General features: G+C 40.1%; 2 protein-coding genes across 3 annotated transcripts; both read right to left on the bottom strand.

Annotated features, from left to right (window-relative positions):
- Positions 1–4230: 4230 nt before the first annotated feature.
- LOC114446330 (protocadherin alpha-C2-like) lies at positions 4231–11507 on the bottom strand. Of its 2 annotated transcripts, XM_028421865.1 has the most exons (3): positions 8956–11507; positions 7703–7739; positions 4231–6894 (listed from the first exon to the last, which is right to left on the bottom strand). In XM_028421865.1, exons 1-2 carry the CDS (start codon positions 11386–11388, stop codon positions 7728–7730), a joined length of 2445 nt encoding a protein of 814 aa, XP_028277666.1. In that variant the 5' UTR covers positions 11389–11507; the 3' UTR covers positions 4231–6894; positions 7703–7727. The 2 variants fall into 2 exon arrangements, with proteins under 2 accessions (XP_028277666.1, XP_028277665.1); XM_028421864.1 differs by lacking the exon at positions 7703–7739.
- Positions 11508–15810: 4303 nt separating this feature from the next.
- LOC114445924 (protocadherin beta-15-like) lies at positions 15811–19916 on the bottom strand. The gene is made up of 4 exons (XM_028421246.1): positions 17388–19916; positions 16598–16659; positions 16391–16503; positions 15811–16085 (listed from the first exon to the last, which is right to left on the bottom strand). Exons 1-4 carry the CDS (start codon positions 19914–19916, stop codon positions 15811–15813), a joined length of 2979 nt encoding a protein of 992 aa, XP_028277047.1.
- Positions 19917–27417: the final 7501 nt, after the last annotated feature.

The following is a 27417-nucleotide window of genomic DNA, read 5'->3' as shown; positions in this document are numbered from 1 at the left end:
ATATATTGTAATATTAAAATGAGTTTCTTGATCAGGCTTGCTACGTGATGTTTAAGGAATACCCCTGTATGAATCATGCCTCTGTTTAAAACAGGCTTTGTAACGGAAACACACTGAAGGAGTAAGTGAATCATAACAAATGACAGACTAAGGAGGGATTGCTAGGTCAGTAACCATGGCTCTCTTGTGTAAAATTTGGGATAGAGCCTAGAGATAACAGCAATCAGACTGTGAATGAAGTAGCAGCATGTCTTTGTGTACCAAAAAAGAAGAGGGATGCCACGGAATAATAAGCACATAGCTTTTAGTCCTGTAACAAGAAAACAGCAGCTGTGAACCGGGGGAAAATGAAGTCTCAGTATTAACATGTCAATGTGAAATGCAAGCCACATTGCTAAGGTCTGGGAAATCCATCCAAAAACAGATAAGCAAAGTCGGTCACAACAGCTGGCAAGGGTAAGGCTGTCCTGATAGCCTTAAGCAGAATAGATCACTAGATGAATTCATCTAATGGAGAAGAGCCATAATGGCTGCTTTGAATAATCTATGCACAAGGAGCTGGGCCATTTTAAGGTGTTGTCATAGTAATAAACCTTATAACTTTTTAACAAATGTCATTTTATGTTGTGATTTTACAGTAAAAGTACAAAACTGAAGGTGAATGTCTGTGCCTTTCCTGTCTGTACCACAGAAATATATTATTGCTTTGATAATGGACATTTTCTAGAGGGATTCACTTTTGGAGCCAATATTAAGTAGGCATTCCAGGCATTGCTGTTGTACATTTAGAAAATTGGAACTTAAGAATTAGCTTCACTTTTGGCTGCCATTTGGCTCAGACACAAAACAGAAATTTTGCACACTATGTTCTATTTAAATGTTCCAAAACCTTAAGGCATAGTATCGACTCATAGTACAGGGAAGCTGATACTCTTCTAGGGTTAAACCTCCATTTTTGAAACTTACCCTGAACACACATATCTGCACACTGGCTGGACAGCAGTTATGCAAAGATGACAAAAAAAACAGAAATCTAAATATGCTGCTGATTGTTCACCTGCCTGGTTATATGAATCATTTTGCATCTGTTGCATAAGACTTGTGTTTCTATGGAAACAGCAATTTGATGAATGTGTGAGCTGTGATCTAAATTTGATTTAGGTGCTCTCCCCACACAAAACTATACTGCAGATGCCAGCATAATGAGAGGTGGAAGGAAGCCATGTTAGGCATACTAACAAAGAAGAGACAATTCTATTCATTTTTTTTAGTTTAACTACTTTTTATTTGGAGTTAAGATTCAGGACTCTCTGTGTGTCTATTCATCTGTGCATGATTTACCTTTCTGTAAGTTTTCAGGCTCGTTTTGATTCTTGCATGTGCACAGTTATCTAAAACCTACCAGTGCAGTGTGTCCAACACAAACTAGTGCAGCAGTGACCCCATGGCAAGGGCAGCCATGCACATAAATAACCTGCCACAGGCATCACTCAAGATGGAGCCCAAACCATACTGCACTTAACTCCATCATAGTACTCCTCCATCAGCTCAGCCCCTAGATCTGCATCCACTATTTCAGTGACCGGTTCCCCCTGCTAGTGCAGTTTCTGTTTGTTATTCACTCCTTTTGCATGTAAATAATCAAGATATGAACTCTCTCTAATCTACAGCATCACTTTCCTCATCAAACGGAGAACTTACTGATGTAATATAAAGGCAACAAGACAGATGTTGTCTGTGGAGATCTAGCATTTTCTATGGTAGATTTTGCAGATGCAGTAACAGATTTGTATCCTTGTCTTTCCCTGCATGCGTTTCTAAATCAGAATGACAACCTGTTCATATTAATTTCTACAGCAATGCAATAACTGTTTCATCTTTTCAAACAACCCCATCACAAAATCAGACAGATGACACATCAATCCACTCCTGTTCCGGTCGCACATTAGTGGACACTTTGCTGGAGACCTCTTCAGTTTTTCCTTCCAACTGTCATGCAAAGCAAAAGCTTTAGGTGATAAGACTGATGACCCCATTGTGCATGGGCTCCAGCCAGGGTATCTTTGCTGCTGATCTGACTCACTCACACAAATGGGTCAAGCATTCACAGCCTCTCTGACACTTTGACTGATAATGCTGCAATTCTAACAGTAACATGGACTTTTTTGTTGAAACTGTCTGTTTCTGTAAAGCTGCTTTGACATGACCTAATTAATACAAAATATTACAATATGTTGCTAAAAAACACATAACAGTGGAGAAACCCTGTTTCACACTCATTATTTTGGCTCTAATGTCTTTTCTATACACATTAATGCAACACATAGGTCTAAATTCAGGCCTGCTACATTTCCCCACATGCCAAAGCATGAATTGACCGTTGCCATCTGGAGCCTTAAAGGGACAGTCCACCCAAAAATTCACTTATCAGTCATTATTTTGCATTTGCACTTAGACCTTACTCATGAATGTGTTTTCACATTGCAGACTGTTGTTTATGGAGTATTGTTTGATAAAATTGTTTCTACATTAAATTTCTCACAGCAACATTTCTGGATCTTCCTGAGTTCCTGCATCTCATTCTCAAATGTATTTTTGTTTTGGTGCTTCCATTATAGTGACTAGAAATAGGAAATATCTCCAGGAAACTAAACTAAACTAAACTAAATAATCTAGATGGATAAACAGCACTACAGGCCACAGAAAAAAACATTCTATGCCAAATTTAATCTGGCATAGAAATCTCTGCATACACTGAAACTGATCTAAAATGGAATTCTAAAATTCCAGTGACCAAAATCTAGATAATACTTTGCAAATCTGCATAATCTGGTTAAAATAACTAAGCAGCTTATACTTTAAAAAATCTGCACAGTACTTAAAAAATAACATACAGTACTCTATGGTGAAACACACTTAACTGGATCAATACAACATTTTTTTAACTTTAGAGAGACAAAAATGAATTATAATATAGCTCAAAGGCTAGACATAAAAGCGCTGCAGCACTGCACAAAGAAATGATGTATAATGGGGTGCCTAATTGCTTCCAGACCTCAAATAATCATCTGAGAAAGCTTTACGGTGCATGGAGAAGGGAATGTTTCTTTGTGAAGTGGCTGCTATTTCTGTGATTGCTATATATACTTTAAGTGCACTGGAGCAATTATACTGTTGTTGCCACCTAACAAAAAACAATGATAGTTGATGCGTGACATGCATGGTCTGTTCACTATTGACTTTCCAGATTGGCCTCAAACACTGCATGCATGGGTTTGAGAGGATTGATTGTCTTTCCATTCAAACATGTCCCACAAACTACATTTATTTAAAGCAGAGGAAAATCTAGTATAATAAAAATGTTCTAAGGCTACAGTAGAGAAGAAGCAGAAACTACTTCCAAGTAAACACTGTAATAAAAAGTGCACTTGTGCACCTCCGTGTCCTGGTTTATCACAGCTGGGCTGTTTTTCAGCAACCAAGGACTGCACCGGTTCTGAGAGTGCACCCCACTGGGGGGAAAGGACTGATGGCAGCAGCACTCTGTAGCCACAGGTGCACTGCTTTTTTCCACCGACCTACTTCAGTTTTTTTTTAAAGAACCTCAAGGCTTTAACAGTGGTAGTATTGCCTGCAAAGAGTTATAGTGCTAACTGGTAACTAATCGTTTAATATGTGAGTGAGCTACATTTTTTTGATTGCTGCCACAATGCATTTTAACAATACAATAAAACACATGTATTGCTGTTGATATCAAGACATCTACTATTTTATTATTACTGATCCACACAGGCCTCCTGCTCTGACTGCATTGATTACAATGGCAATAGTCTGCTATCCATATTCAGAGGACCCTCATACATCAGCTGGCTGTAGGACTACAGAATGAAAGCCCTGTGTGGTCACAGCACAGCACAGACTACTGCAATTTGGCTCAAGGCTTTCACTAATCCTGACAAAGCTATTATTTGTCTGCTTCTGCGATTTGAACTGCAGGCACATCTCCTTTATTTAGTTTTCAATTTCCAAGAATTAGTACAGAGCGTTATAAAGAGAAACTGGGTCAAAATGTGTATGTGAGTGCATTTTGGAGAGAGAGGGAAAGAGAGAGAAGTGGAGAGCATGAGTGTCATTTTCAAGAAGTCACTTTTGATCATTTCATTCTCCAACACAGACACCAACAGAGAGAGATTAAAAAGCTTTATTCAAACTAGCATGATCAGGCAGAACATTTAAGCCAAATAAGCAACATCAAAATCCGACAATTAACTAGAGTTGAAAATAAAGCAAGACCATTCTCACCCATAATGTCTTTGATCCACTAAGTGGGATTGGAACTGGATTACTTCTGACGCCACTCTCGAAGCATACTGTACAATCTGACTGGCAAATTAGCCGCAGAAAGAAAAGAAAATGATCAGTGTACACAAATGAGAACACTTTTACTATACCGAGAACAAGCACCTCCTGGTGCCATTCGATCACAGTGAATACATGAGATATCAAAAAGGTCTACTGTATAAAAAAACACAAAGTATAAAGCAGTTCCATTTACAGTAAATGCATCTAGAATATCTGCTCAGAATCCCGAAGGCAGAGCCCCCCTTTCCAACAAGCTATTCAAAGTACTGTATCATGGGAGTTACTGTAATTTGTAATACTATACGGAATGCCATTGTTTCATTCATCAACAGTCACATATCGTTTACAATGCAGAAGGCACGCAAGGAGCTCATCATATGTGCAGTTTATTAAATTCTGTGTTGGAATTGGGCGGTTTAGGCAACGATTGCACATATAACTCCACAGCAAGAGATCCCTCATTAAGAAGTGACATCTTTAGTCTGACAGCTGTGTTTATGTCTGACTGTAACAGTGAGAGAGAGAGAGAGAGAGAGGGAGCAAGAGAGAGGTTCGATTTCACTGACTAAGAATATGGAGTCTGATACTTCCACAAGTATCCCATTTTCACTGCGTTACTGAGGGAGCGCCGCGATCACATTTTTCAGTGCACGTATTAAATTCAAAGTGCTGTCATCTGCTTTATACTTTTTTTTTAAATGTCTAGAGTTGCAGCAGTTTTTGTCTTTTTTTCTGCAGAGCCAGCACTGCAATTAACACTATGTTCTTCTACTTTTCCTTGTACACCAATCTTCTTACTTCATGCAATTACATTTGACCAATTAGCACCCTAATGAGTTATTCTAAAGAGAAATAAAAAAGCTCCTTGTTTCTGAGAAAATTAAAAGTCCTGGGTCTTACAGTAGTGCAACAGCGCTACCTTCGAGGTCAAGAAACGTATGCTTAGTCCTAAAAATTATTTACACTATCAAAACAACATCATATGCACTAAACTACAAATATGCAACACAAAATGCCCTTGAAGAAGCTCACAGAAAGCAGCATTAAAAGTCAATACATAAAATAGATATAAAAACAGGACTATTCATAAAACAACACCTTGCCCATACCTTATTGTTGTACAAAACCTCAGAGTGGCAATAAAGACAAATATACACGTATATATATTTGTACTGTATATCAAGGCAAAGTTTTACACTGAAGAGAATTTCCATGTTTTTATAATCACATTTGTTATAATTATATGTATAAGTAGAAAAGCACTGTAAGTGTCCAGCACTTTATGCTTTGTGAAGAAAGGCTGGTCTGCAGTGCTGCCTCTAGTAATAATCAAAACAAAGGAACAAATTGCATTCAGTGAAATTTCAGCTTGATATATATTTATATATACATATAATTTCTCATCATGGTCACTCTGTGGCTTTGTAATATCCCTTTGTACCCTGGTAAAGATAAATACATTTTAATATTTTTACTATCTTCTTTAATAAACAGAGTATTTGTTGTTATAAAATATTTTTTTCATTTTTTTCCATTTTCAATGTATTTTGTGTATAATTGACTATTATAAATTTGCACTGTTCGCAATGAATGACTGCAGTTGATATTTGAATATCGTTACCAGCTTTTAGAGTAATGTGAGCAAGAATTACTGTAGATTGGGAAGATAGTGTTCTTATACAGATAAAGACATTTGACTGAAAAAGTACTGTTCATTGTCACCTCTCACTCCAATTAGTGCAATTCATGTCTGTCATCAGGTTATGAATCAAGAATCTGAAGTTATATTTTTGTTTTATCTTTACAGTGTCTATAATCAAATAAGAGAAATTGTATTTAATGGATTTTTTTTCATTTTTAAGTTCTTTCATTCTTTTTTCATTATTTTCACACATTCTGTGCACAACAAAGAGTTAAAAAAGGTTCTATATGTGTTATTTTTTGTCTGAATGACCCTTTTAGCTTGAGACTCATAACACAGTAAAAATAGAATAGAAAATAAAAACATAAAGAAAAATAGAAAAACACAAAAACAAGTGCAAAGCCTTAATCAGTGACATAATCAGCTACAGTTATGTTTTTATCAGATTTATGGAAGAAGCATATTCACCCTGATTCATATGATGATTAAGATTAGGCGTGTTTAGAGCTTTTACTTAAAAAAAAAAAAGTTGCACAATGGTCACTTAAATACTGATGGTTTCTAGAACTACAGCGTACACCCTGGAGAGAAGGCAGAAAAGTCCTTTGATAGGTTTCAAAAAGCTTTTAAGGAGAAGATGATTTACTATGCGAGGCCTCTTCAGTTCATACACACCTCAAACCTCAATTCACTGTTTGAATACTTTTGAACAGAATCATGCAGATTCATGCTTGAAAGAATAAAGATGGTAGAAAGCTGAGGTGATTAGTGTGTGTGTGTGGGATTGGAGGAGCGGAGGGAACGAGGGGGGATGGTTCCTTTAGATCTTCTGTAAGGAAGGTTCCCGTGAAGAGATGATTATATCATGGCAGTCCTCTTCTGGGCTCCGACTAAGAGACAGAACACAGAGTTAGCTACAATGGAAAGTCATTATAAACTTGTAGAAAGTCCTCACTCATGCAACATTGGATTGTGACTGGTTACTGCCACCATCGTTGACTTGTCATTTAAAAGGGGGGAGGAGGGCTTGTTTTTACTGTATATTTGGGTACATGATTATTTCAAATCAGTGTTTTTGGAGATAAAATCAATCAGACTAGCAAACACAACTAAAATGAAATAAGACAAAGCTACAATAGGGAAGCAGAAGGTGTGATTAAAGCATGCACAAGCAGGCATCACAACGTGCTATTTGGTATTTTGGTGGGCCAAGATCACAGTTATCGAAACAATATTATAGTTTCCACGTTATTGTGTGTTAATAGAGCTCAGGTATGTCGCACACTGACACCATATTCAGGACAATTCATTTCCTAATCCAAATTTTTTTTTTCCTATCTGTGCCATCATTTTGTCCCGAATCTCTCCTAAAGCCAGACAGATGTGCACAACACAAATCTGACCGGCGGCCAACTTTATTCTAATCGCAGCTCTCAGTATAAGCTGATAGGTTTTCTCACCAGAGAGAGAGAGAGAGAGAGAGAGAGAGAGAGAGAGAGCAGCCAATTTACATTTTGGTGCTCACAGCAGCATTGGATTGGTTTTTTATATTTGTGAGGGACAGTCTGACTGGAGACAAATGGAAATATTTGATTCTGCTCTGCCAAACCAAACAAGTATACCAAATAGGAAAAAAAGGAGAGGAAATGTCTACACACTCATAGTGGCTCTACAGAACGTAGTTAGCAACCAGCATACCTCCAGTTGTAGAATGGACTTCCTTTCATTTTGAGTACTTAAGAATAGAAAAAAGAGACAAGTTCAGTGAAATGTGTGAAGCTCAGAACACATACACATCATACACATCCGTGTGCCTCTCTATCCCCCTCCATGTGCACCTGTGCATTATGCATATTGTTGAATCTATTTTACTCCTGCAGGTCCAGCTGTACAAACACAAACAACATCTGGATCATTTTTTTCAGCTGTTGTTCATTGACAACAACCTCCTGCACGCCAGAGTGCTGTTTGAGAGTTTGATAATGCATCTCCGTTATAGCGCGGTGGTTTCTCTTGTCCTTGAAGAGAATCCTCCCATGTCAGGGTTTCTTTGTAGTATAATTCCCCACCCTCTTGCGCCTACTGGTTCTGCTGTGCTTGTGTGTTATGCATCTGCAATACATGACCTACATATGGCATAAGACATCAAACAGTGGCACATTTTTGAGAGGGGGGTGGTGGTGGTGGTGGTGGAGTGTTTGTTTGGCCTAATTATGCAATAAAAGTGCAGATAGTTTCCTCTAGATCATAGTAGTAACTAATTCCTGCCTTCTTTAGTTTTTGAAAACAGGTGCATATTATTATGAGTAGTAAATGTTGCACTCAATAATAAAAATGTATCCTCAAATATCCTCTTCTGGATTTTTTCTAACATTTTCTGACATTTCTACACAGGGAAAAAGTTCAGCTGCCTTCCGAGTGATCAGACTCCAGACCTCAGATTTAAAATGCAGACACACAAACTAAATAATAAAGAGCTGTGCTATGCTTTGATTTTTTTCAGTCAGTGGTGTCAACCTGAATCCATTTCAAAGTACGTGAGAAAGAGAGTTCACATCCTATCACAGTAAAAGTGCATTTGTATTTTAGCAAAAAAAAAAAGAGCATCTGTTCTACAGAAGGAAATGCTCATTTGATGTAAAATGACACTAATACGTGTAACACTGTTGCATCAGTGTGCATTTGCACTTAGAATCACATCATACTGTGTATGACATATATATTTAAATGCAGCATTTGAGGAACTTTCCACCTTTTTGTAGTGGTGTAATGTGATGGTACAACTTTGAATTTTCTAGTGGAGTGTTTTGTTTACTTTTGTGTAAATTTGTAGGATATATACATAGTGAGAGTATGAACAACAACATCAATACAGCAGTATTTACTCCCTCGTGCTGCTTATGAATTCTTACTACTTAACCTCAACCTGACCCGCTCCCATTTCAACGTACCTCCAGTGTGGATGCTCTGGAGTCTGTGGTCTCACTGGGCCCTATGCTCCTTGGTATACTGGACACAAAATACCCGGCTCCTTTGGGAATTATGGGCTGTCTCACGACCACCTTGCCCTTCCTGGTCTCTGCGAGGAACAAGCTGTACCAGTAGGCATCGCTAGAGATCAGGGTGGAATCTGCAATGGTGGAGCTCCTCTGGCTGATCACGCTGTTCCTGCTGATGACGCTGTTTCTGTTGGCCGGCGGGATCTTGATGGCCTTTGGCTTTGGTTTCTGACACTTGAGAACGATGATAACCAAGATGGTTATCAGCAGTAGAAATGACACAGCTCCCAAGCCTATCACTAAGTAGAGGTTTAGGTCTGTGAAGACATCATACTCGAGTGGTAACTCTGTAGTCTCTGAAAAGGGCATGGCATGCTCCACGGTTGATATCTTTATGGTGACAGTGGCAGACAGAGCAGGTTCACCGTTATCTTTGGCGACTATAACCAGTCTCTGTTGTCTCGGGTCTCTGTAGCTGAACATCCTTGTTGTCCGGATCTCGCCGTTGTACTGATCCAGGCTGAAGAGGGTGGAGTCACTGACCTGCAGGAGCTGGTATGTGACCCTGGCATTCTGCTCTGAGTCTGCATCGATTGCAATCACTTTAGCTATCAAGTGCCCTTTATCTGTTGACCTGGGTATCACCTCCTCTACAACAGAGCCCTGCGCCCGCCACGGAGACACAATGAGAGGTTTGTTGTCATTTTGATCCAAGATGATGATGTGAACTGTCACATTGCTGCTCAGAGGGGGAACACCAGAGTCTCTTGCCTCAATGTGGAAGAGGAAGTTCCTCTCTCTCTCGTAGTCGAAGGTCTTCAGAGCATAAAGATCACCGTTCTCAGGATTGATGGAGAACAGCATCGACATAGATGTGTTGACAATTTCTTTCTCCATTATGAAATAAACCAAGTACTGGTTCTCACTCAGGTCTGGGTCAAACGCACTGAGAGATGTCAATAACGCCCCTGGTGGATTATTCTCCACAACATGGATCGTGTAGAATGATTGTGGGAATGTGGGCGCATTGTCATTGACATCAAGGATCTCCAAAGTGATCGTCTCATTCTCAGATAAGGGCGGCTGGCCTTTGTCTGTCACTCTTAGCGTGATGTCATATTTGCTAATGATCTCTCTGTCCAGCGGCTTGGACACCAGCAGCTCAAAGTAGCCCTCTGAGGATTTGTTCAAGAGGAAGGGGAGGATTTCCTGCTGATTCAAAGTCAGCTCCACTTCTCCATTGACTCCGGAGTCCCTGTCACTGACGCTGACCACTGCGATTAGCGTCCCCACAGAGACATCTTCGGACAGCGCACGCTTCACAGACTTGATGGTCACTTCAGGGTAGTTATCATTCATATCTGTGATGAAGACCATGACTTTGCAGTGTCCCGACAAAGGGTTGGCCCCTCTGTCCTGAGCCTGTATGTGCATCTCAAAACTTTGACTCTCTTCATAATCAATCACCCCCTTCACCTTGATCTCACCTGAGTTTGGATCAAGTGAGAACAGCTCCTGCGTCTTCTCTGAGGTGTAGAGGGTGTACGAGTATATCAGTTCTGCGTTTGTCCCTTCATCTAAGTCTGTTGCGTTTAAGGTCATAACCACTGTGCCTGCTACCGCGTTCTCTGAGACGTTGACGGCAAATACCGGCTGACTGAACAGGGGGGCGTTGTCATTGATATCCAGCACATTAATAATTATGCTGGCTGTTCCGGAGCGGGGGGGCACGCCTCCATCCACAGCGGTTAAAATCAAATTATGTAGTGAATGCTCCTCTCTGTCTAAATTACCACTGAGCACCAAATCAACATATTTGGAGCCATCGCTGCCAGTCTGGATGTCTATGTTGAAGTATTTGCTTTCACTGAGATAGTAGGTCTTGATTGAATTCGCCCCCACATCCGCATCCACGGCGTTTGTCAGTGAGAACCTCTCACCGGGAGGGGTTGCCTCTGAAATGTCCAAATGCATTGTCCTTCTACGAAAGACCGGCGCGTTGTCATTAATGTCCATGATTTCCAGCTCGATGTTGAAGATGCGCACGGGGTTTGAAAGTATGACATCCATTTTCATAAAGCACGAGGTTGTTTTAGTCATGCATATGCTCTCCCGGTCTATCTTCTCTCGGATTATCAGCTCGCCGGTGTCTTTGTTAATGTCAAGGTAATTTTTGCTGTTAATGACATCGAGCTTTGCGTTGCGCTCCTCCAAACTGCGAACATCCAGACCTAGATCTGTGGCCAGATTAGCAACAAAGGAACCCTCTTCCATTTCCTCCGGAATAGAATACCGAGTGATAGACAGCGCGTATCCCCACAGTGCAATGAACGTGAAAACAGCCACGACTAATCGTGTCCGTAAAGGTGCAATCAAACGCGCCATTGTTTGTTTTTTGTAAATAGATAGAAATGAAAGAAATCCGTCCTTACGCACAGGTCGTCTTGATGCAGGGGAGCGCCGGTGTCATTCTTGCCCTCCACGAGTTGTAGCTGCAGCAGGCCATTCACAGCACAGTGCCGCCGGAGGAGCCGAGCTCTCACAGCAGCGCTGCGCAGGGGCGGACGCAGCATCTGAGGGGGGCTGGGCCGGGGTGGAGTGGGGGCTCAGGCTCACTGACAGCAAGGGGGTGCTATTATATCTACTTGAATTCAGAAAATAGATTTTGTTTCAAATATCAATAACATAGAAGTTCTGTTTGCAGCAGCAAATCCTGCTTTATTGCTAATTTTCAATGTCAAGTCATTTTAATCATTTGCATTATTAATACAATAATAATTAAGTGAATTAATATATTATACCTTATGTGTTTATTATATAAAATTAACTCGAATAAACATTTATAGCGAAGTAAAACAATACCATAATAATAATATAATAAATAATATCTTATATATATATATATATATATATATATATATATATATTATCTTGCAGCCCGAGTCTGCCTCTGATCCACACACAAGTTTGTTGCTTTTCTGTTCGCAGTAAAGAAGCTTAGATGTGTGTCCTTGTAGTATTTATTTATTAATACTAAATTAACAATAATACAAACAACAGGTTCACTGTTTACTGCCACAATGCAAGAGGCTCCAGCTCTTTTCACACATGCACATTTCACTCCTGCTCTCAGATTCTGCAAACAACCTGGCAGAGAAGAATATCTGAATATCTGACATCGCTCTCTACACTTCCCATTACAAATTCTGTGTAACTGATCTCCCGTTTGATCAGTGTAGGTAATTAGTCTAATAAATTAACAGTGAGTGAGTGGGTGAGCAGTGACTTTCCGATGGTGAGAAAATGTCTGCTACAAGTGTGATAGGGCAACTCCAGATATAGACCAAACACTGATTGTTGGGACAGGAGTTAATGTGTGACAGTGTCTTCAGAACAAGGTAATTACATGACTAACAAAGGTCAATTAAGGTTAATTTATCTCATTAGCATCACTGTACCTCACATCCAATAATTCTAACACCTTATATTCACAGTCCAGGGGGACTCAGATAAAAAGAGATAAAAAGGACATACATACACTACAAAGTTCTTCAATAGTTGCCCTCATGGAAAAAATGATAAAAATGGTGCCAACACAGAAGAAGACAACAAAGTCATGTAATGGCTGTTTTGAGTAAATCAGAATGAAGTGCTTTTATTTATGCTATTTGATTTTAAATTACTTTAAATGACCAATAGGGTTTGTAATGGATGTTAGTAACTCTATGGCATCCTTCTGGTTAATCCAAAGAAATGGATTAAAGGCCGACTTTGATGAAAATAATGCACAGTTCAGTTCAGTACAGCTGTGCAGCAAAGTTTTTGTTGTAATTAAAACAAGCATCTTGATTTAAAATGTATAAAAGCTCTATAAAAAGCTCCATTACTAATGTATGTAAACTTTACTGTCTAAACTGGCTTTATATGTGAGCCTGTCCAGAGATGGAGATTTGCACATAGTGATTACAGAATGCCAAGCAAAGAGAGGAAGCTGTCAATACAAAGGGATCTACATAATGCAGTTAGAAGCCGTTCAAAGCTGCAAATGGAGGAGATCAGACAGATAAGGGTTTGTGTGAGCCAGCAGTAATCAGTAGCAATAATCATTTTAAAATGAAATAATAATGAATATCACACTTTCATCACAGACTTATTAACCCGTGTTTTGTTCTCTGTTCTCCCCTGTGCCTCTTGCAGCCTGAGTCTGCCTATGATCCACACACAAGTTTGTTGCTTCTTTGTTCCCAGTAAAGAAGCTTAGATGTGTGTCCTGTGCCACAATTTATGCAGATATTCATTTTCTTTGTGTCTGATTTGCCAGCAAAGAGACAAGATGAGCATGGTTCTAAATCATTTCTTTACTTCTGCACCACCTGCTGGCAATGCAGAGAATTACATGAATTACATTATTTTGTTCCATTTAAAGTGGCTGCTCTCCCTGTGTGTCAGGTCTGAGTACAAAGAAAATACATTTCACTTGAACTGTATTCATTATTCTGCATAGCAAAATAACTTGAACAGCTTTCAGGTGTTTTTCAGTGCTTTAATAGGTACATTACTGATTATATAATATATGGCATATTTCTTTCTAGGATTGTGAAAAAGAGTGGAAGAGAGGGCAGGGAGAACGAAAGGGAAAATAAGACATACTGTAAGTTACAGAAGGTGAACCATTCAATAAATAAAAACAAGTAGGTTTTATCTGTATCTTTATTTTAAGCATACAGATATTAAAAAAAAAAACTTTATCCCATTTTTGCTTGTTCCACTGACAAAAGTATCTTCTATTTACATTTCTGGGTATTTTAAAGAGCAAAAACCATTCATTGTCACCTTGTATGAAATGATGCTTGATCTTAATGCTGATCTGATTTCTTCCATAAAGAAGGGGGACATTGACATCAGAGTGATTCAGTATTTCAAGAAAATACATAAAGGCTTGGCTTAAATATTGAGCTGCAAACATGAATACATTCATGAAAATAATAAAAAAAACTTTAATAATTAATTTTGATGTATAATGTAACAACATTTTGACGTGTGTACACACATACTTAAGTATCAGATGATTAATAAAAGAGGTCATAAACATTTAATACTAATACAGCACTCTGGGCATTTAGTGTTGGGGTGGTTGGTCTCCTCCACCCTGATGTACAGGCGCCCTCTAGCGGGTAGTAAAATGACAACTCAGCTCTCAGCCAGTGTTGTGGAAGCTATGGATTGTTGTGAGGGTATCTAGGAAGATAAGAGAAATACAGCAGCACAGATTGAAATCTGAATAGATGTTACATGGCACAGAAGCTGGACATATGCTATCTATCCCTGCTTATAGCTCATGGGACGTATAACAACTGCTAAGCTTGGCTGATTTTGGTTGTGATACAGTCAAAGATAAATCTTGGCTTGATTATCTGTAATTATTGGCAGGATGTAGATGAGGGTCTGGATTTGTGTTTTAAATTCCTGGTTGTATCTAAATAACAGGATAAGAAAGATGCATTTATGTATTTTTTTGGTTATCTGTGGTCTTTTTTTTATCCATCTGACTTTTTTGACCTCATTTTTTTTAACATGAAGCAGTTCACTGAGGCAGTCAGACCCAAGCCCAAGATTAACCCACTGGTCGGCAATAGCTCAGGCGATGGATCTTGAGGATAATCTTAATCTCCACAGTGGTAGTATAAAATCCTGGTTTTACTGACCAGAATGTCAAGGGAGAGGCTAAAAGTCATGTCACAGACGTAAGACATAGTACAACACATTTTCCCCTCTGCAAAGACATTCATATGATAGGTGTCTACTTGGACATTTGTTCTATATTTATCAGGAGGGATTAGCTTTATTTACTACCTCAACAGGGTACTGGGACAAACTGGGAACTGGCTCAAAGTGGGCACAGTCTCATTGTCATTTTTATTTTCAAGTAATAGGCGTTTCACTCTTTGTTGTCTGACATCCAGTTGGTAACTGGGCTCCTGTCCACCTTGAAATCAGTTTTGGCTCTTATAAATGTGCGCACAGCTCCCTTGTAACACTATGTTGGATCACATTCATAACGTTAGGCTGCGCAACCAAAACATTTCAGCTGTATGTTAAAAACACAACCCACTACAGATGAGAACACATTTATTGACATTAATATATACTTGGCATATACAGAGTTATCAGTCCTACTGAGCAAAACTATGTAATGAACTGTCAGTATGTAAATCACAACCAATAATTAATAGAAATCCAGAATACAGATAATCTATGAACTGTATACATCAGATTATTGCTGTCATTGCTGTAACTTTTCAGGTCCTTGTAAAGGTGTTATTGTGATATTAAATGGGTCAAATTATAGCTATGTCTGTAAGGAACAATAAGGTCAATAAAGCAAGATGCACAGTCATCTTACATTGTCTTTCTCCTCCATCTACGTCTAGAAATCTCTCTAATTTCTATACTATTTTGCATTTTTGTGCCTGAATGACAGTCTTATTGGAAATGACCTGTCACTTCATTAAATGCACTCAGGCATGATTTCAGTCTGAGTGACAGGAGCTTTCCACACCTTGATCATCCATGTGAATAACAAAGACTATAGCAAGACTATAACAGTTACTTTTTTTAATTAAAAAAATATCTTAAATGTATTTATTAATAGAAACCTCTACTTTCAAGGCTAGAAATCAGAAGGTTTATTGCTAGCACAGTGCGTTGTTTCACTGCCTTGACACAGCTGTACCAATAAGACAGAAAAGGTGGAGCTACAGATATTTTACAAACACACACGTCTCTCACATCCTCGCCAAACCAGCATTATTTAAAGATAGAATTGCTTATGATAGTGTCATCTGTGTCAAAAGATTGTTCATAGTTTGAGATGAATCTTTTTTTCTTCCCAAAAGTAGAGAAGGTGTTGTACACGTCCAGGTGGTCTCCTCGAGGGGGCAGCTTCAGAGTGCTGTAGCCGGACGTGGTGCCAGGAATGTAGACGTTGTGTTGGTAGTCTGGTGGATCAGAATGAGGCTGAGTGTACTTTGGAGTCCATGAGTAGTTAGGAAGCGTCGCCTCCTGAAGAGACATCCTGCAGTCTGTTAAGAAAAATGCACATAAATTACAGCTTGTATCTGGAGATTATTTCTGAAATGACCTCAAAAATATGAGCTGAATGAGGTGGGTTTAAAGGCACCTCCTTAATTTCATCTTTTTATAAATAATACTCCTTGCAGGGCCTTAAATAATCCCAATGTTGATGCATTAAACCCCCCCCCCTCACACACGCAGAGTTTTAGGGCTAGTATTATCTTCTTTTTGGTTTGCCGTTTTACAGTTTAGACTAAATCCTTAGACACCAACCCCCCCTTCCTTCATTTGAACAGTAACAGCTGCCACCCACCCTTCATATGGTTCCCCCAGGTCCAGTACTGCGGCGCCACAGTGCAGGAATACCTATCCGCATCATGTTTTTGTGGACGTGAGAGCGTGCCCTCCATATTTGCTGAGCTATATCTGAAAAAGATAAAAAACAAGGCAGGAGCTTACTATTACTGGAACACATACTGCAAGTCTGTGACGTGAGTAAGCTGTTCTACAATCTATTCACCTCTTGTATGCTGAGTTGCGCTGGTTCTTGGTCCATGTCCAGTCCTTGTTTGAGTGCTTAAGCTGCACAGCAGGAGCAACAAAGAAACTAAATTAGTGAAAGCGTGCAGCAGAACAGCTGGATTGCAACTTAACTGAGTTCACTGGCAACAATGGATACATTCAATAGAGAGACAAGCACACAAATAGTGAATTGGTGCTGAAACTTAAAAAGGGACGATTCAACTTTGACTTCACTGTTGTACACGTTTCTAAAAATGGCATACAAATGCATCATATTGTGAAACAGTTCGAGGATGCTTGTCTAACCTTCTGAAGTGTGACGCTTCATATCGATAGAGAAGCTTGTCTGGTGCACAAATACAGCAGTGTTAACATCAAGAGACAGCTTCAAGTCTGTGATAAAAATGTGTATCTCTTTTATCTTTACAACACCTTCCGTTCATGTGTCAAGCTCGCTGCCACGCTATGACTGCGGGTTATGATGTTACAATGCATGGGCAGGTTGAATCTGCATTTTCCTTTTGATTGTTTACATAAAAGCACATTAAGTGCAAAGGAGTGCAAACTTTTCAAACTATGGCCATTATGTTTTTTTTACGCTAAACATGTATCTTATGTCACAGCGTTGTCTTGTGTGTGTGTGTGTTGTGCCACTTGCCCTCAGTGTTAAACCTTTCTGTCAGGTTTAACTGAGGTGAGGCAGCAGGAGCACCAGTGAGAGACATGCCTGAGTGGACTTAAAGTGGACGATAAGAGAATTGTTGATTCGCTACATTTCAGTATATTACCTCGTTGGGGGTTGCTGCTCTGTTGTTGGACAGCTCATTACGGTCCAGCGCGCTCCAGCCAGAAGTCAAGTAATCTGTGCTCTTGGCGTTATTCTGTTGAACTGACATTACCGGGCTGCACGGCTTGAGGAACATAAAGTCACTTTTGGATGACTCTGGTGTCAGGCACATTTTGTAGCAGTACACCTGAGGGAGCGCGCCGTTGCTGTTTGCCTCTGCGCACCCGGACGCGCCTGTGGACATCCGAAGGTTTAAGTTGGACTTTGTGAACACCTCTGTTGTGGTGGATATTTCAGAGCGGGAGCAGCAACAGCAGCATCCGGTGATAGGGCGGAAGTTGGACTCTTTGTTGGACGGCCTACCCCTCAGTCTCCTGACTGCAACGAGGACAATAATAGCCACCAGAAATGTGAAGGAGATTGCGCCCAGAGACACGATTAAGTACAGGGTGAAGTTAGAGCTGTGATGTGGGCTTAGTGACAGGTCACCCAAATCGGGCTGTGAATCTGGCAGGCTGTCAACCACTGACAGGATGATGGAAACTGTGGCCGAGAGGGGTGGCTGACCATTGTCCTTCACCAGAATGACCAGTCTGTGCCTCGTGGGGTCTCTCTCCACAAACTGGCGTATCGTCCTGATTTCGCCCGTGTACAGAGCGATGCTGAACAAGGTCGGGTCTGTCGTTTGGAGCATTTGATAGAAAAGACGCGAGTTTTGACCTGCGTCAGGGTCTGACGCGCTGATTTTGGTGACAAGGTAACCGGCATCAACTGATCTGGGCACCACTTCGCTGGGTGCCGTGCCGTTTTGCGGAACAGGTGACACAATCACAGGTGCATTGTCGTTTTGGTCCAAAATGAAGATATTGACTGAAACGTTGCTGTTGAGAGGCGGAAACCCCGCGTCTTGTGCTTGAACTGTGATCTGAAAGTTTTTAAGTTGTTCATGGTCAAAGGATCGCAGCGCGTAAATGTTCCCGTTGTCTGAGTTTATGGACACATACGTGGACACGGGCATACCCTGTATATCACCATCTAGTATAGAGTAGGACAAATATGCATTTTGACCAGAGTCTGGATCCAGCGCAGTCACTGCGCAAATGGATGCTCCTGGCGCGTTATTCTCGGTTAAATACACCGTGTATGAAGGCTGTTTGAAGTGAGGCGCGTTATCATTCACATCAGACACTTGGACTAAAATAGTTTTCCTGGTAAACAGAGGTGGAGAGCCCATATCTCGAGCAGTGAGCGTGATGTTGTACTCTGTCACCGTCTCTCTGTCCAGAAAATCACAAGTTACTAAAGTATAGTAGTTCTTAAAGGAGGAGTGGAGCTGAAACGGCACGTGATGAGGGATCTCACAGTCCACGTTCCCGTTTTCACCCGAGTCTTTGTCCATTACACTGATGACGGCTATCACCGTTCCCGGTGGCGCGTCCTCCTGCACAGGTGTAGACACTGAAGTCAAGATCACCTCAGGAAGGTTGTCATTTTTATCCAAAACGTTCACCAGCACTTTGCAGTGAACCGCCACAGCTGAGGGGCCTTTATCTTTAGCCTGGACATAGATTTCATGCATCCTTGCTTTTTCATAATCTATCACTCCTTTGACTTTGATTTCTCCCGTGTGCGAGTCCACACTGAATAGCTGGCGCACTTTGATGGGAGCGTGGCCACTGAATGAGTAGGTGATATCAGCATTGGGACCCTCGTCTAAGTCGGATGCGTTGAGTTTTATGACAACTGTCCCTTTAGGTGCGTTTTCAGCAAGCCTCACTCTGTAGAAGGACTGATCAAACACAGGCGCGTTATCGTTTGCATCCAAAACGGTGATATCAATTTGCGCAGTGCCCGATCTCTCCGGCGCGCCTCCATCCACTGCCGTCAGGACCATCTGATGCGCACTTTGTTGCTCTCTGTCCAGTGGGGTTTGGAGGACGAGTTCTGCAAATTTGCTCCCATCACTGCGTGTCTGTATGTCCAAAAAGAAATGCTCGTTTACGCTAAGCAAATAGGTGCGAAGGGAGTTAGACCCCACGTCTAAGTCCTGTGCGCTCTCAAGTGGGAAACGTGATCCTGGCGCAGCAGACTCTGAAATATCCAGATTAAACTCGGTCCACGGGAAACTAGGAGAGTTATCATTAACGTCCAAAATTTCCACCTCTACCCTGTAGAGCTCTAGAGGGTTTTCTATGACCACTTGCAAGTGAAAAGAACAGGACAAACTCTGCTCGCATAGTTCTTCACGGTCAATTCTTTCATTAACAAATAAAACTCCATTTTCCAAATTCACCTCCACATATTGTTTTTTGGCACCGGATACTATTCGGAATCTGCGCGCAGACAGCTTGTCCAAGTCCAAGCCTAGGTCCTCTGCAATGTTGCCAACAAATGCTCCGTGCTCTAGTTCCTCTGGGATTGAATATCGTATCTGTCCCCAGACTGCATCCAAGAAACAAGTGAACAGCGCAAAACGGTACAGCACATGCCATCTCCCACACAGTCTTTTCCTCGCTTCTTGTGTGTCCATCTGGAAAGTGGAAAAAGCTCAAAAAACAAGCACTGTCTGTAGAGATGATAGGATCAGAGGTGTGCAAAATACAGTCTGGAAAAACTTGACATTATAGTGGGACTGGAGCTGCGACTGCCTGCATGAGAGAGAAGAGAGGACAGAGAGAGAGAGAGTGAGAGAGAGAGAGAGAGAGAGAGATGTGCAAGGTACTAGCCTCTCACAGATTAGGGTGCGTTGTGTGTGTGTGTTTAATATTGGCCCTACTGTTCCAATAGAGGCGAAACGACATCTGCTAGGATAATCTTTTCTGCCTACTAGCCCGATCAAAATACATGTCACCGTCTCCAGGCTCTGACCGCAGGTCAAACGTACAACATTCGATTTCTTCTCATCGGTTAATCATTTTCAATATAAAGGTATAATCGGATATCATCACACATTCCTGAAATATGTCAGAGCAAGAACAAGCTACTTATTTATTATTTTTTGTATTTATTTTTATATTGCTGATTACACTGCAAGTCAGTAGAAAACTGTCTCTCTAGAGACATGGTTTCATTGTGAACTTTTTTAATAAACTTTGTTTTTGTAACAAACTTGAACTGTGAGAGGAAAACAGTAAAAACAACACATTCCTCTTGTTTATGAATGAAGCAAGAACACTGGAACCTTTATTAAAATCTGAAACAAATGGGAGGTGCTGTGCATTTCTTTTCACCATTTAGCGTACCATAAACAGCTACATATTCTCCAAAGAGTAACTATAATAAGGTTGAAAAAGGATTATAAGAAGCTGGGAGTTATCATCACAGTACCCTGGCAGTGTTTGCCTCTGTTTAGAACTGTTGTTTTTCCCCAGTCTGTTTCAGTGCATTAATAGTCAAATAGAGCAGTTGTATCTGTTTACCATCCACCTCAATGCACGCTCCACCCGTTTGCTCTGAAAAACCCAGTTCCCTTGGTTCGAAACTGAAAACACAATCTGTCTGCAGAAATGAAACTGCAGCAGATGGTGAGGTTTTCCATGGGCTCATGCTCTTTTTAATTAATGGAATGGAGATTAGAGGGCATTTTCCCTGGATCATTAGTGAACAGAGGAATTAAGACATTTTGTGAGGAATAATCCCAAGGCTATCCATGTGATGCACACATGTGGTTTTCTCTCAGTGGTCATATTGACCTGCTTTTCACAGCCTAAGTGCATGGCATCACTTACCCACTGCAGAAACTTAAGTAGCTGGGATAAGGGGACACAACCACCACATTTAGGGATCAAAAATACAAAAGAGATTATCACTCTGTCACCACCCCTCCTCTCTCTCCCTCTCTCCACACACACACACTCTCTCTCTCTCTCTCTTCCACCCTCTTTCCATCACTCAAGGGCAAAAGTAGAGTATCAATCCCTTTGTCTTTAACTACTTTTCAGCTTTAAAAATGATTATTATAGGTTAGCCTATAGTCTGCAGCTTTTAACACTTAAGCTCTTTTATCTGGAAACTGTGTTATGCATTCTGCTTGACTGGCAAAATGCCTGTCATGTAACATACAACTAATTATTTTGAATTTTTTATTTAACCCCTTTGTGAGATGAGCTCCAGATGTTATGCACCACCTGGTACTAGAAGCCCACAGCAAACTAACAGAGATGTCTTTTCACACACTTCTGCCGTCCAGGCTCTCTTGCCACGCAGTGCATAACTATACATGCGTAGGCTAAATAGAGACATTATATGTGAGTCTTCACACAGTGTGAATTTTCACAGTCTGGTGAGCAGGGGAAGGTCATGAAGAGATGCTGGCCAGGTGTGCATCATGGATTCACATGTGGGTTATGTAGGAAAATAGTGATGGTTTGAATTAATAAAAGACATTTATAATTTATAATAACAAGAAAAATACTGCAGGAAAACAATGTAATTTAACAGTCTGTTCTCTCCTGCCTTTCTTTAGGGGCCCATTTGTTTTACACAGAATGGAGACAGTGTCTCCACCATATTTACTATGTTCACACAAGCATATTAAAATTGTAGCTTGACAGTTTTATAGGAAACTTCTGTCTGCTCCATTTTTAAAGCAACGCACGTTCTCATCACCTGCAGTATTAAACTTGGCTGTGCGTGTTACTTGGAAGGAATGTTGCGAAGAAAAAACAAAAAGAAGGACAGGTGAGCCGTGACTGTCACATGGGAGTCTCCTGACACTCAGAGTTAGTACACTTGCTTCACCTACGCTAAATTTTCATGACATGTTGTTGTAACAGCATCCCCAGTCGTGTCATGTGTGCAGTGCACAGAAGGAACAAGGAAGCCAGTTGACAGTAGCATATGATAACAGCACGCATTGACTTTCAGGTTTTCCTCGTTGATAGGGTACTTCATGTCCTCTAACTACCTCAAAAATAGATTAGCCCTTTTTTTTAATAATAAGCCACAGCCTGTAATTGGTTTTTAGGTTTTAATTATTTAATTATAAGCCATTAATGAGAACAATTTTTGGGGGTTGCCAGGTTGTGGATTAAAGCTAGATTTTAATTCAACAGCACAAACCGTCAAAATGGACTGCCTGATCATTTACAAACACCATTTAAGAGTCTAAATGAGACTCTTTATTGAGTATTTATTAACATTTATATAAGCTGGAGTTCTCCTCCTTCTGCTTTCTCTGTCCCACTTTTTTAAAAATCACTTACAGAGGCAGGGCTGTGTAGAATGATAAGATCTTGTTTTCAGCCCACACACAGAATGTATATAAAAGAAATACTTGTGTATTGGATTAGAGTGAAGTTTTTGCTAATTTCAAAAGTTGCATCATTCTTACCATCTGCCTTATTTGATCTAAATACTAGCAGTTTTTTTTTCAAAGAAACATGCTGCACATCAACGGCAGACAAACGAGAGCAATTTTGCCTATGGAGAAAAAAGGGCTCTGAAAACTCAGACTCAAGAGATTATAGAGTAATTCAGGTCACTAGTGGATATGGAGAGACTACAATTACCCCACCAACAAGCAGATGTCTCTGCATACACAATGCTCCACCAAGCATCAACAGAAAGACTGCTCAGCCTGTGTAGCAGGGTATCCTTCCCTGAGAGGACAGACTGTTAGACAGCCAATTTGAGAAGCTTCTCCTCTCTTGCTGTGATCATTACTTTTGCAGGGATGGAGAAACGGAGTGCAGACCTGAGTCAAGACTTTTTTTTGACTGAGTTTGACCTGCTGTGTTGACCCAACATAACAGCTTGGCTTTCATATTTGAGATGTTGTCACATTCTCTTTTATGATTGCAAAATAGAGAAATGGGAGGTTTCAAGGTAATATTTTCTTTTAGCGGCACAGTGCTATGCAGCGTTCTAACTCCAATATTAAAGTTCATGCATGTACTATGGGCTACTATGGGTTTTAATTTGTGTGCACAGATAAGCCATGATGCAACAAATACTAAAGCTACTGACCACTTAGACCTCTGTCCTTCCCATGCTTTGCACACTCTTGTGCATTATACACATTTGTTATGTGTATAATTGTTAGTTGTTAAAACACTTATTTTGGTGTCCAAAAGTAGAGACAGGATTTTTCACAGAAGGACACGTCAAGGCAATAAAAGCACAGGATTAAATATTCTCTAAATCCTGTAGAGAATGAAGTGCTGCTTTTCATTGGTCATGGTGTTCATTTAGTGCAAGATGTCAAACTTGAATGAAACACCCTGTGAGTTTGATATACAATAGTGTCCTCCTTCGTCTTCTTCTCCTTACATACCATACATCTCTTGCCTGCATTCATGACTAAATAGGACTTTTGCATTCATGACTGTGAAATGCTGTTTGGCCTTGCTCCCCTTCATGAGAAGTGGCTTAGAGACGATACTTGTCCTCAGAGACCACTTCTAGACGGCCTCCTTCCGACAATACTTGGGAAGAATGGAGTCTTACTTTCTTTATTTAGCAAATTCTGTATCCGTGATGAAGTTGCTTTTCTTTCTCTCAGTGAACAAAGCTCGATGTATTGATTTTGTGGTGGTGTATTCACTTTAGGTCTGCCTGATTGTGCTTTTTACTGTCCTCACTGAAACAAGCCTCAAGTCTATTTCACTTATTTCTGATGCCATGATTTCCAGAAAGGCACTTCATTGAGCAATATTTTGAGTTAGAATCTACATGTGCTTCAATTAAAGCATAAAGAAAGAAAATTATAGTGTGCCTAAGTCTCACCCCTGAAAAATACATACATAGATGTGCCAATGTGACAGCCATGTTTGTGTCAAAAAGTGTGGTCCACAATCCATAGATCACCATTTTTCTACTTCTAAAAAAATATATTATTGAAAAGGGCATGACTTAGCGACTCTGTGACAGCCGAACAACTGACCAGAGTAGTCAGGATCCTTTAGGCAGTAATCCTGGCAGTGTCTGTCAATGAACAGCCTGTCCACTTAAAGCCAGTGTCAAAAAATGCAACAATTCATAGAGAGGGCACTCAAGACGTCTTCATTAATAAATATGAATGAATCGATAGAGATCACTCATACACACCTGCTTCCAGGCCAAAAAAACAAACAAAAGATAAACATAATGCTGATCATCATACCTGAAATGAAAACCTATTCAGGTGACCAAGCTGTCTAAATGCATCTAAAACAATGCCTCATTAGTAAAAGATACAGTCTGCACTTGTTTTCATTCCATGTAGACAGGAGTTTAAACAGTAGAGTGTGTGTAACTTTCATGTGAAATTGTGCTACATAAATTTTCTGTGACACACCAGCACTAGATATGCAGAATCACCCGAGCACCCAGGTGGGTCAGAGAAAGTGAGGAAAGCTGTCTGACTACATAGATAAAACTGTGCCAGGGAAGCTAACTCCTCAGCGGCTGGCTTAAACCAGGTCAGACCACACTGGTTAACCCCTCTCCCACCTTCCCACATGCTGCTTCTGCTGTTCAGCTGTGCTGCTGTTGAGGCTCTAGGTTACTTGGAAGCCAACTAGATGTATTTACACCATCGACAAGTCATTAAACGCAGTGCTAAAACAGGCATCATTTGGACTGCACTGTGTAAAGAAAGAACCCAGCCACTGTGGATGCTGCATAAAGATGTTCTGCCTGTATAATGATCTCAGTGACATTACTTCTGGAGCTGCTGCAGTGGACCTACACTTCATTGCAATTCATTCAAATGTGCAATAAATACCACGTCTAAAAGTGTCTTTTTCTTTTACGTTTCTGTACTTTCTTTCAAAATAGAAAGAACTGTGCTCCGGCCATGAAAGGCTCCCTTTGTGCAGGTAAACCTCAAGAGAAATGGTGGACTAATGGCCTGAAGGATGAGATATTATCCTGAGATTTCCTACATCCACACAGAGACCCTTGGTTATTTTAGGAGCAGTAAAGTGTCCTTTTTGATGATGATTCATAGCACTGTCGCTGTCCGTGGTGCTGATTTGCACTGTGAAATGTTGACAGTAATTTGGTAGCTTATTCCAATTTGTTTGCATCACAGCAGTCTTGACTGATAGAGCACTGTGGAAAATGTCCTTGCCCAAAAAGTTGAAATCTTTTGAAAACTTTGTTCCACACTCTGCTGCTGTGTTTTTTTTTTTTGACCTGTTTTTTTCTGGTACCTGTGTGTGCCTAATATACCGACTCTTCTATTTGCCTATTTGCTTCAAACTGTGCTTCCCCCCTCAGTCACTTTCAATCTATTTATTACTAAATGTCTGCATTTTAGTCCACCAAATCAACCCTGAATATGGACTCTGCTGTGCTGGTCTATTAAGTTCATGGTTTTTGTTACATGCCGGTTTATTTTCAGCAATTAAATTTCATCTGCCTTTAACATTCTGCCTTTTTGATTTCTCTTAACCAGTCCTCAATCAACCCAGGGCTATTATTAAAATAACCTTCAGCCGTGCACACTTTTCTGTTTGACAATCACTATGTGACAATATTCACCAAGCATACATTCTTTTCAGTGTTTTATTTTTTTCCAGGCTTCTTTTGATTGTGCTTAACATTATCATTCCTTCAGCAGCACATTGTTCATGTCTCTGAATTTAACTGTCCAATGTGACTCGTTTATAACAGCACTTTAAAGCACATTGTGTGCAAGGTTGGACAGGTAAGACATTCACACAACACATCGGTTCCTCTGCTCTGAGTAATTGCTTTGATGAACATCATATAATAGAAACGATAAGTACATACTGGCAATAATAACAATAGAGACTGCATGGCTGTATAGGAATCCATGCAGTGACACATTTCATGCTTCCACATTCAATCCCATTCTATTTAATGCAATATCACAGGGGTGCTTAGAAGGGATATAATTAAATTTGACCCAATGATTCACTTGAAAATTAAAAAAATAGGTTTTGGTGGTGTGCAGGTCATCTGCATGTGCATATAAATATTAAACACATTGCATTATGGTACATGTTGCTAATGTATTGATTATCAATTGTAACACTACTTTTTGCAATGCATTGTGGGAGTTCATAACACGGGGCACTACATAGTGAGTACAGAAGTTCTCTTATCATCTAAAACTACACTATCTGAGTTCATAAATATGATATGATTGAGAGACTGGGTACCATACTTACAGCATCATGTTGTCTGGGTATTTTATATGAACTAATGTTTTTCTTGTCTGCAAGAACAAACAGCCAAAGCCTTATATTGTATTCTGTTTGTGATTTTTTTGTTTTAATGTTAAGCAAGGTCTTGAACAATTGGCCAAAAACAATCAGCAAAACAATGTGTTTTTGACCCCTGCTTTCATCAGTGATTCAGTTAGCACTTGTGATAAGAAGGAAAAACTCGGCAAGCTTTGAAGAAAATTGCAGTCTGGAAGATGGTCTGTCTGTGATAAAAATGTTACATTAATACAGCAGAGAACAACAAGACAATAAACAATCTTAAGAGACGGACAATTCAAGTTTGCACAATTTACATACAATGCATCATAAATATAAAGAGTACGTTGAACAGTATGGAAATTTAAATGAAAAAAAATTAAATAATTAGTCAAGGTTAAAGAATTTTCTCTTGCTGGCAGCTTGGCTGTTTAATGCAGTCTCACCATAGCTTCTCCATTACCTGGTTGATTCAGCTAGAGAATTAATTTACACCATATATGTGATAAGATGTAGTTGGGTATTCTTCATGCATGTACATTTTTATCATTTCTTGTAGTTTTTCAAGTTTCTAGTATTTTTTCAAATGTCTGCAGCTAATACAGTAGGAAAGCTTATACATTTCAGAACAGGTCTGGGGCCCACATGTCTTCAAATATTAGACATTTTTTTTAGTTGCTCTTTAAACATAGTGTGTGGTAATTCATAGGTTGGAGGATTACACCAGTATCCCCTGACATATATCAAACTCTTTCAGCATTAGTGCGGTGTAATTTATTTGAGTCCTGTTGGTATAAGAATTAACTGACCATCCATCAGTTTCACAGCTAGATGCCTTCAACTGTGTGTGTGTGCAACCCCCGACCTGCTCCCGATAAT

The sequence above is a fragment of the Parambassis ranga genome, chromosome 14 (assembly GCF_900634625.1).
Source record: "Parambassis ranga chromosome 14, fParRan2.1, whole genome shotgun sequence".
Classification (NCBI taxonomy): domain Eukaryota; kingdom Metazoa; phylum Chordata; class Actinopteri; family Ambassidae; genus Parambassis; species Parambassis ranga.
This window is presented reverse-complemented; position numbering and strand designations above follow the sequence as displayed.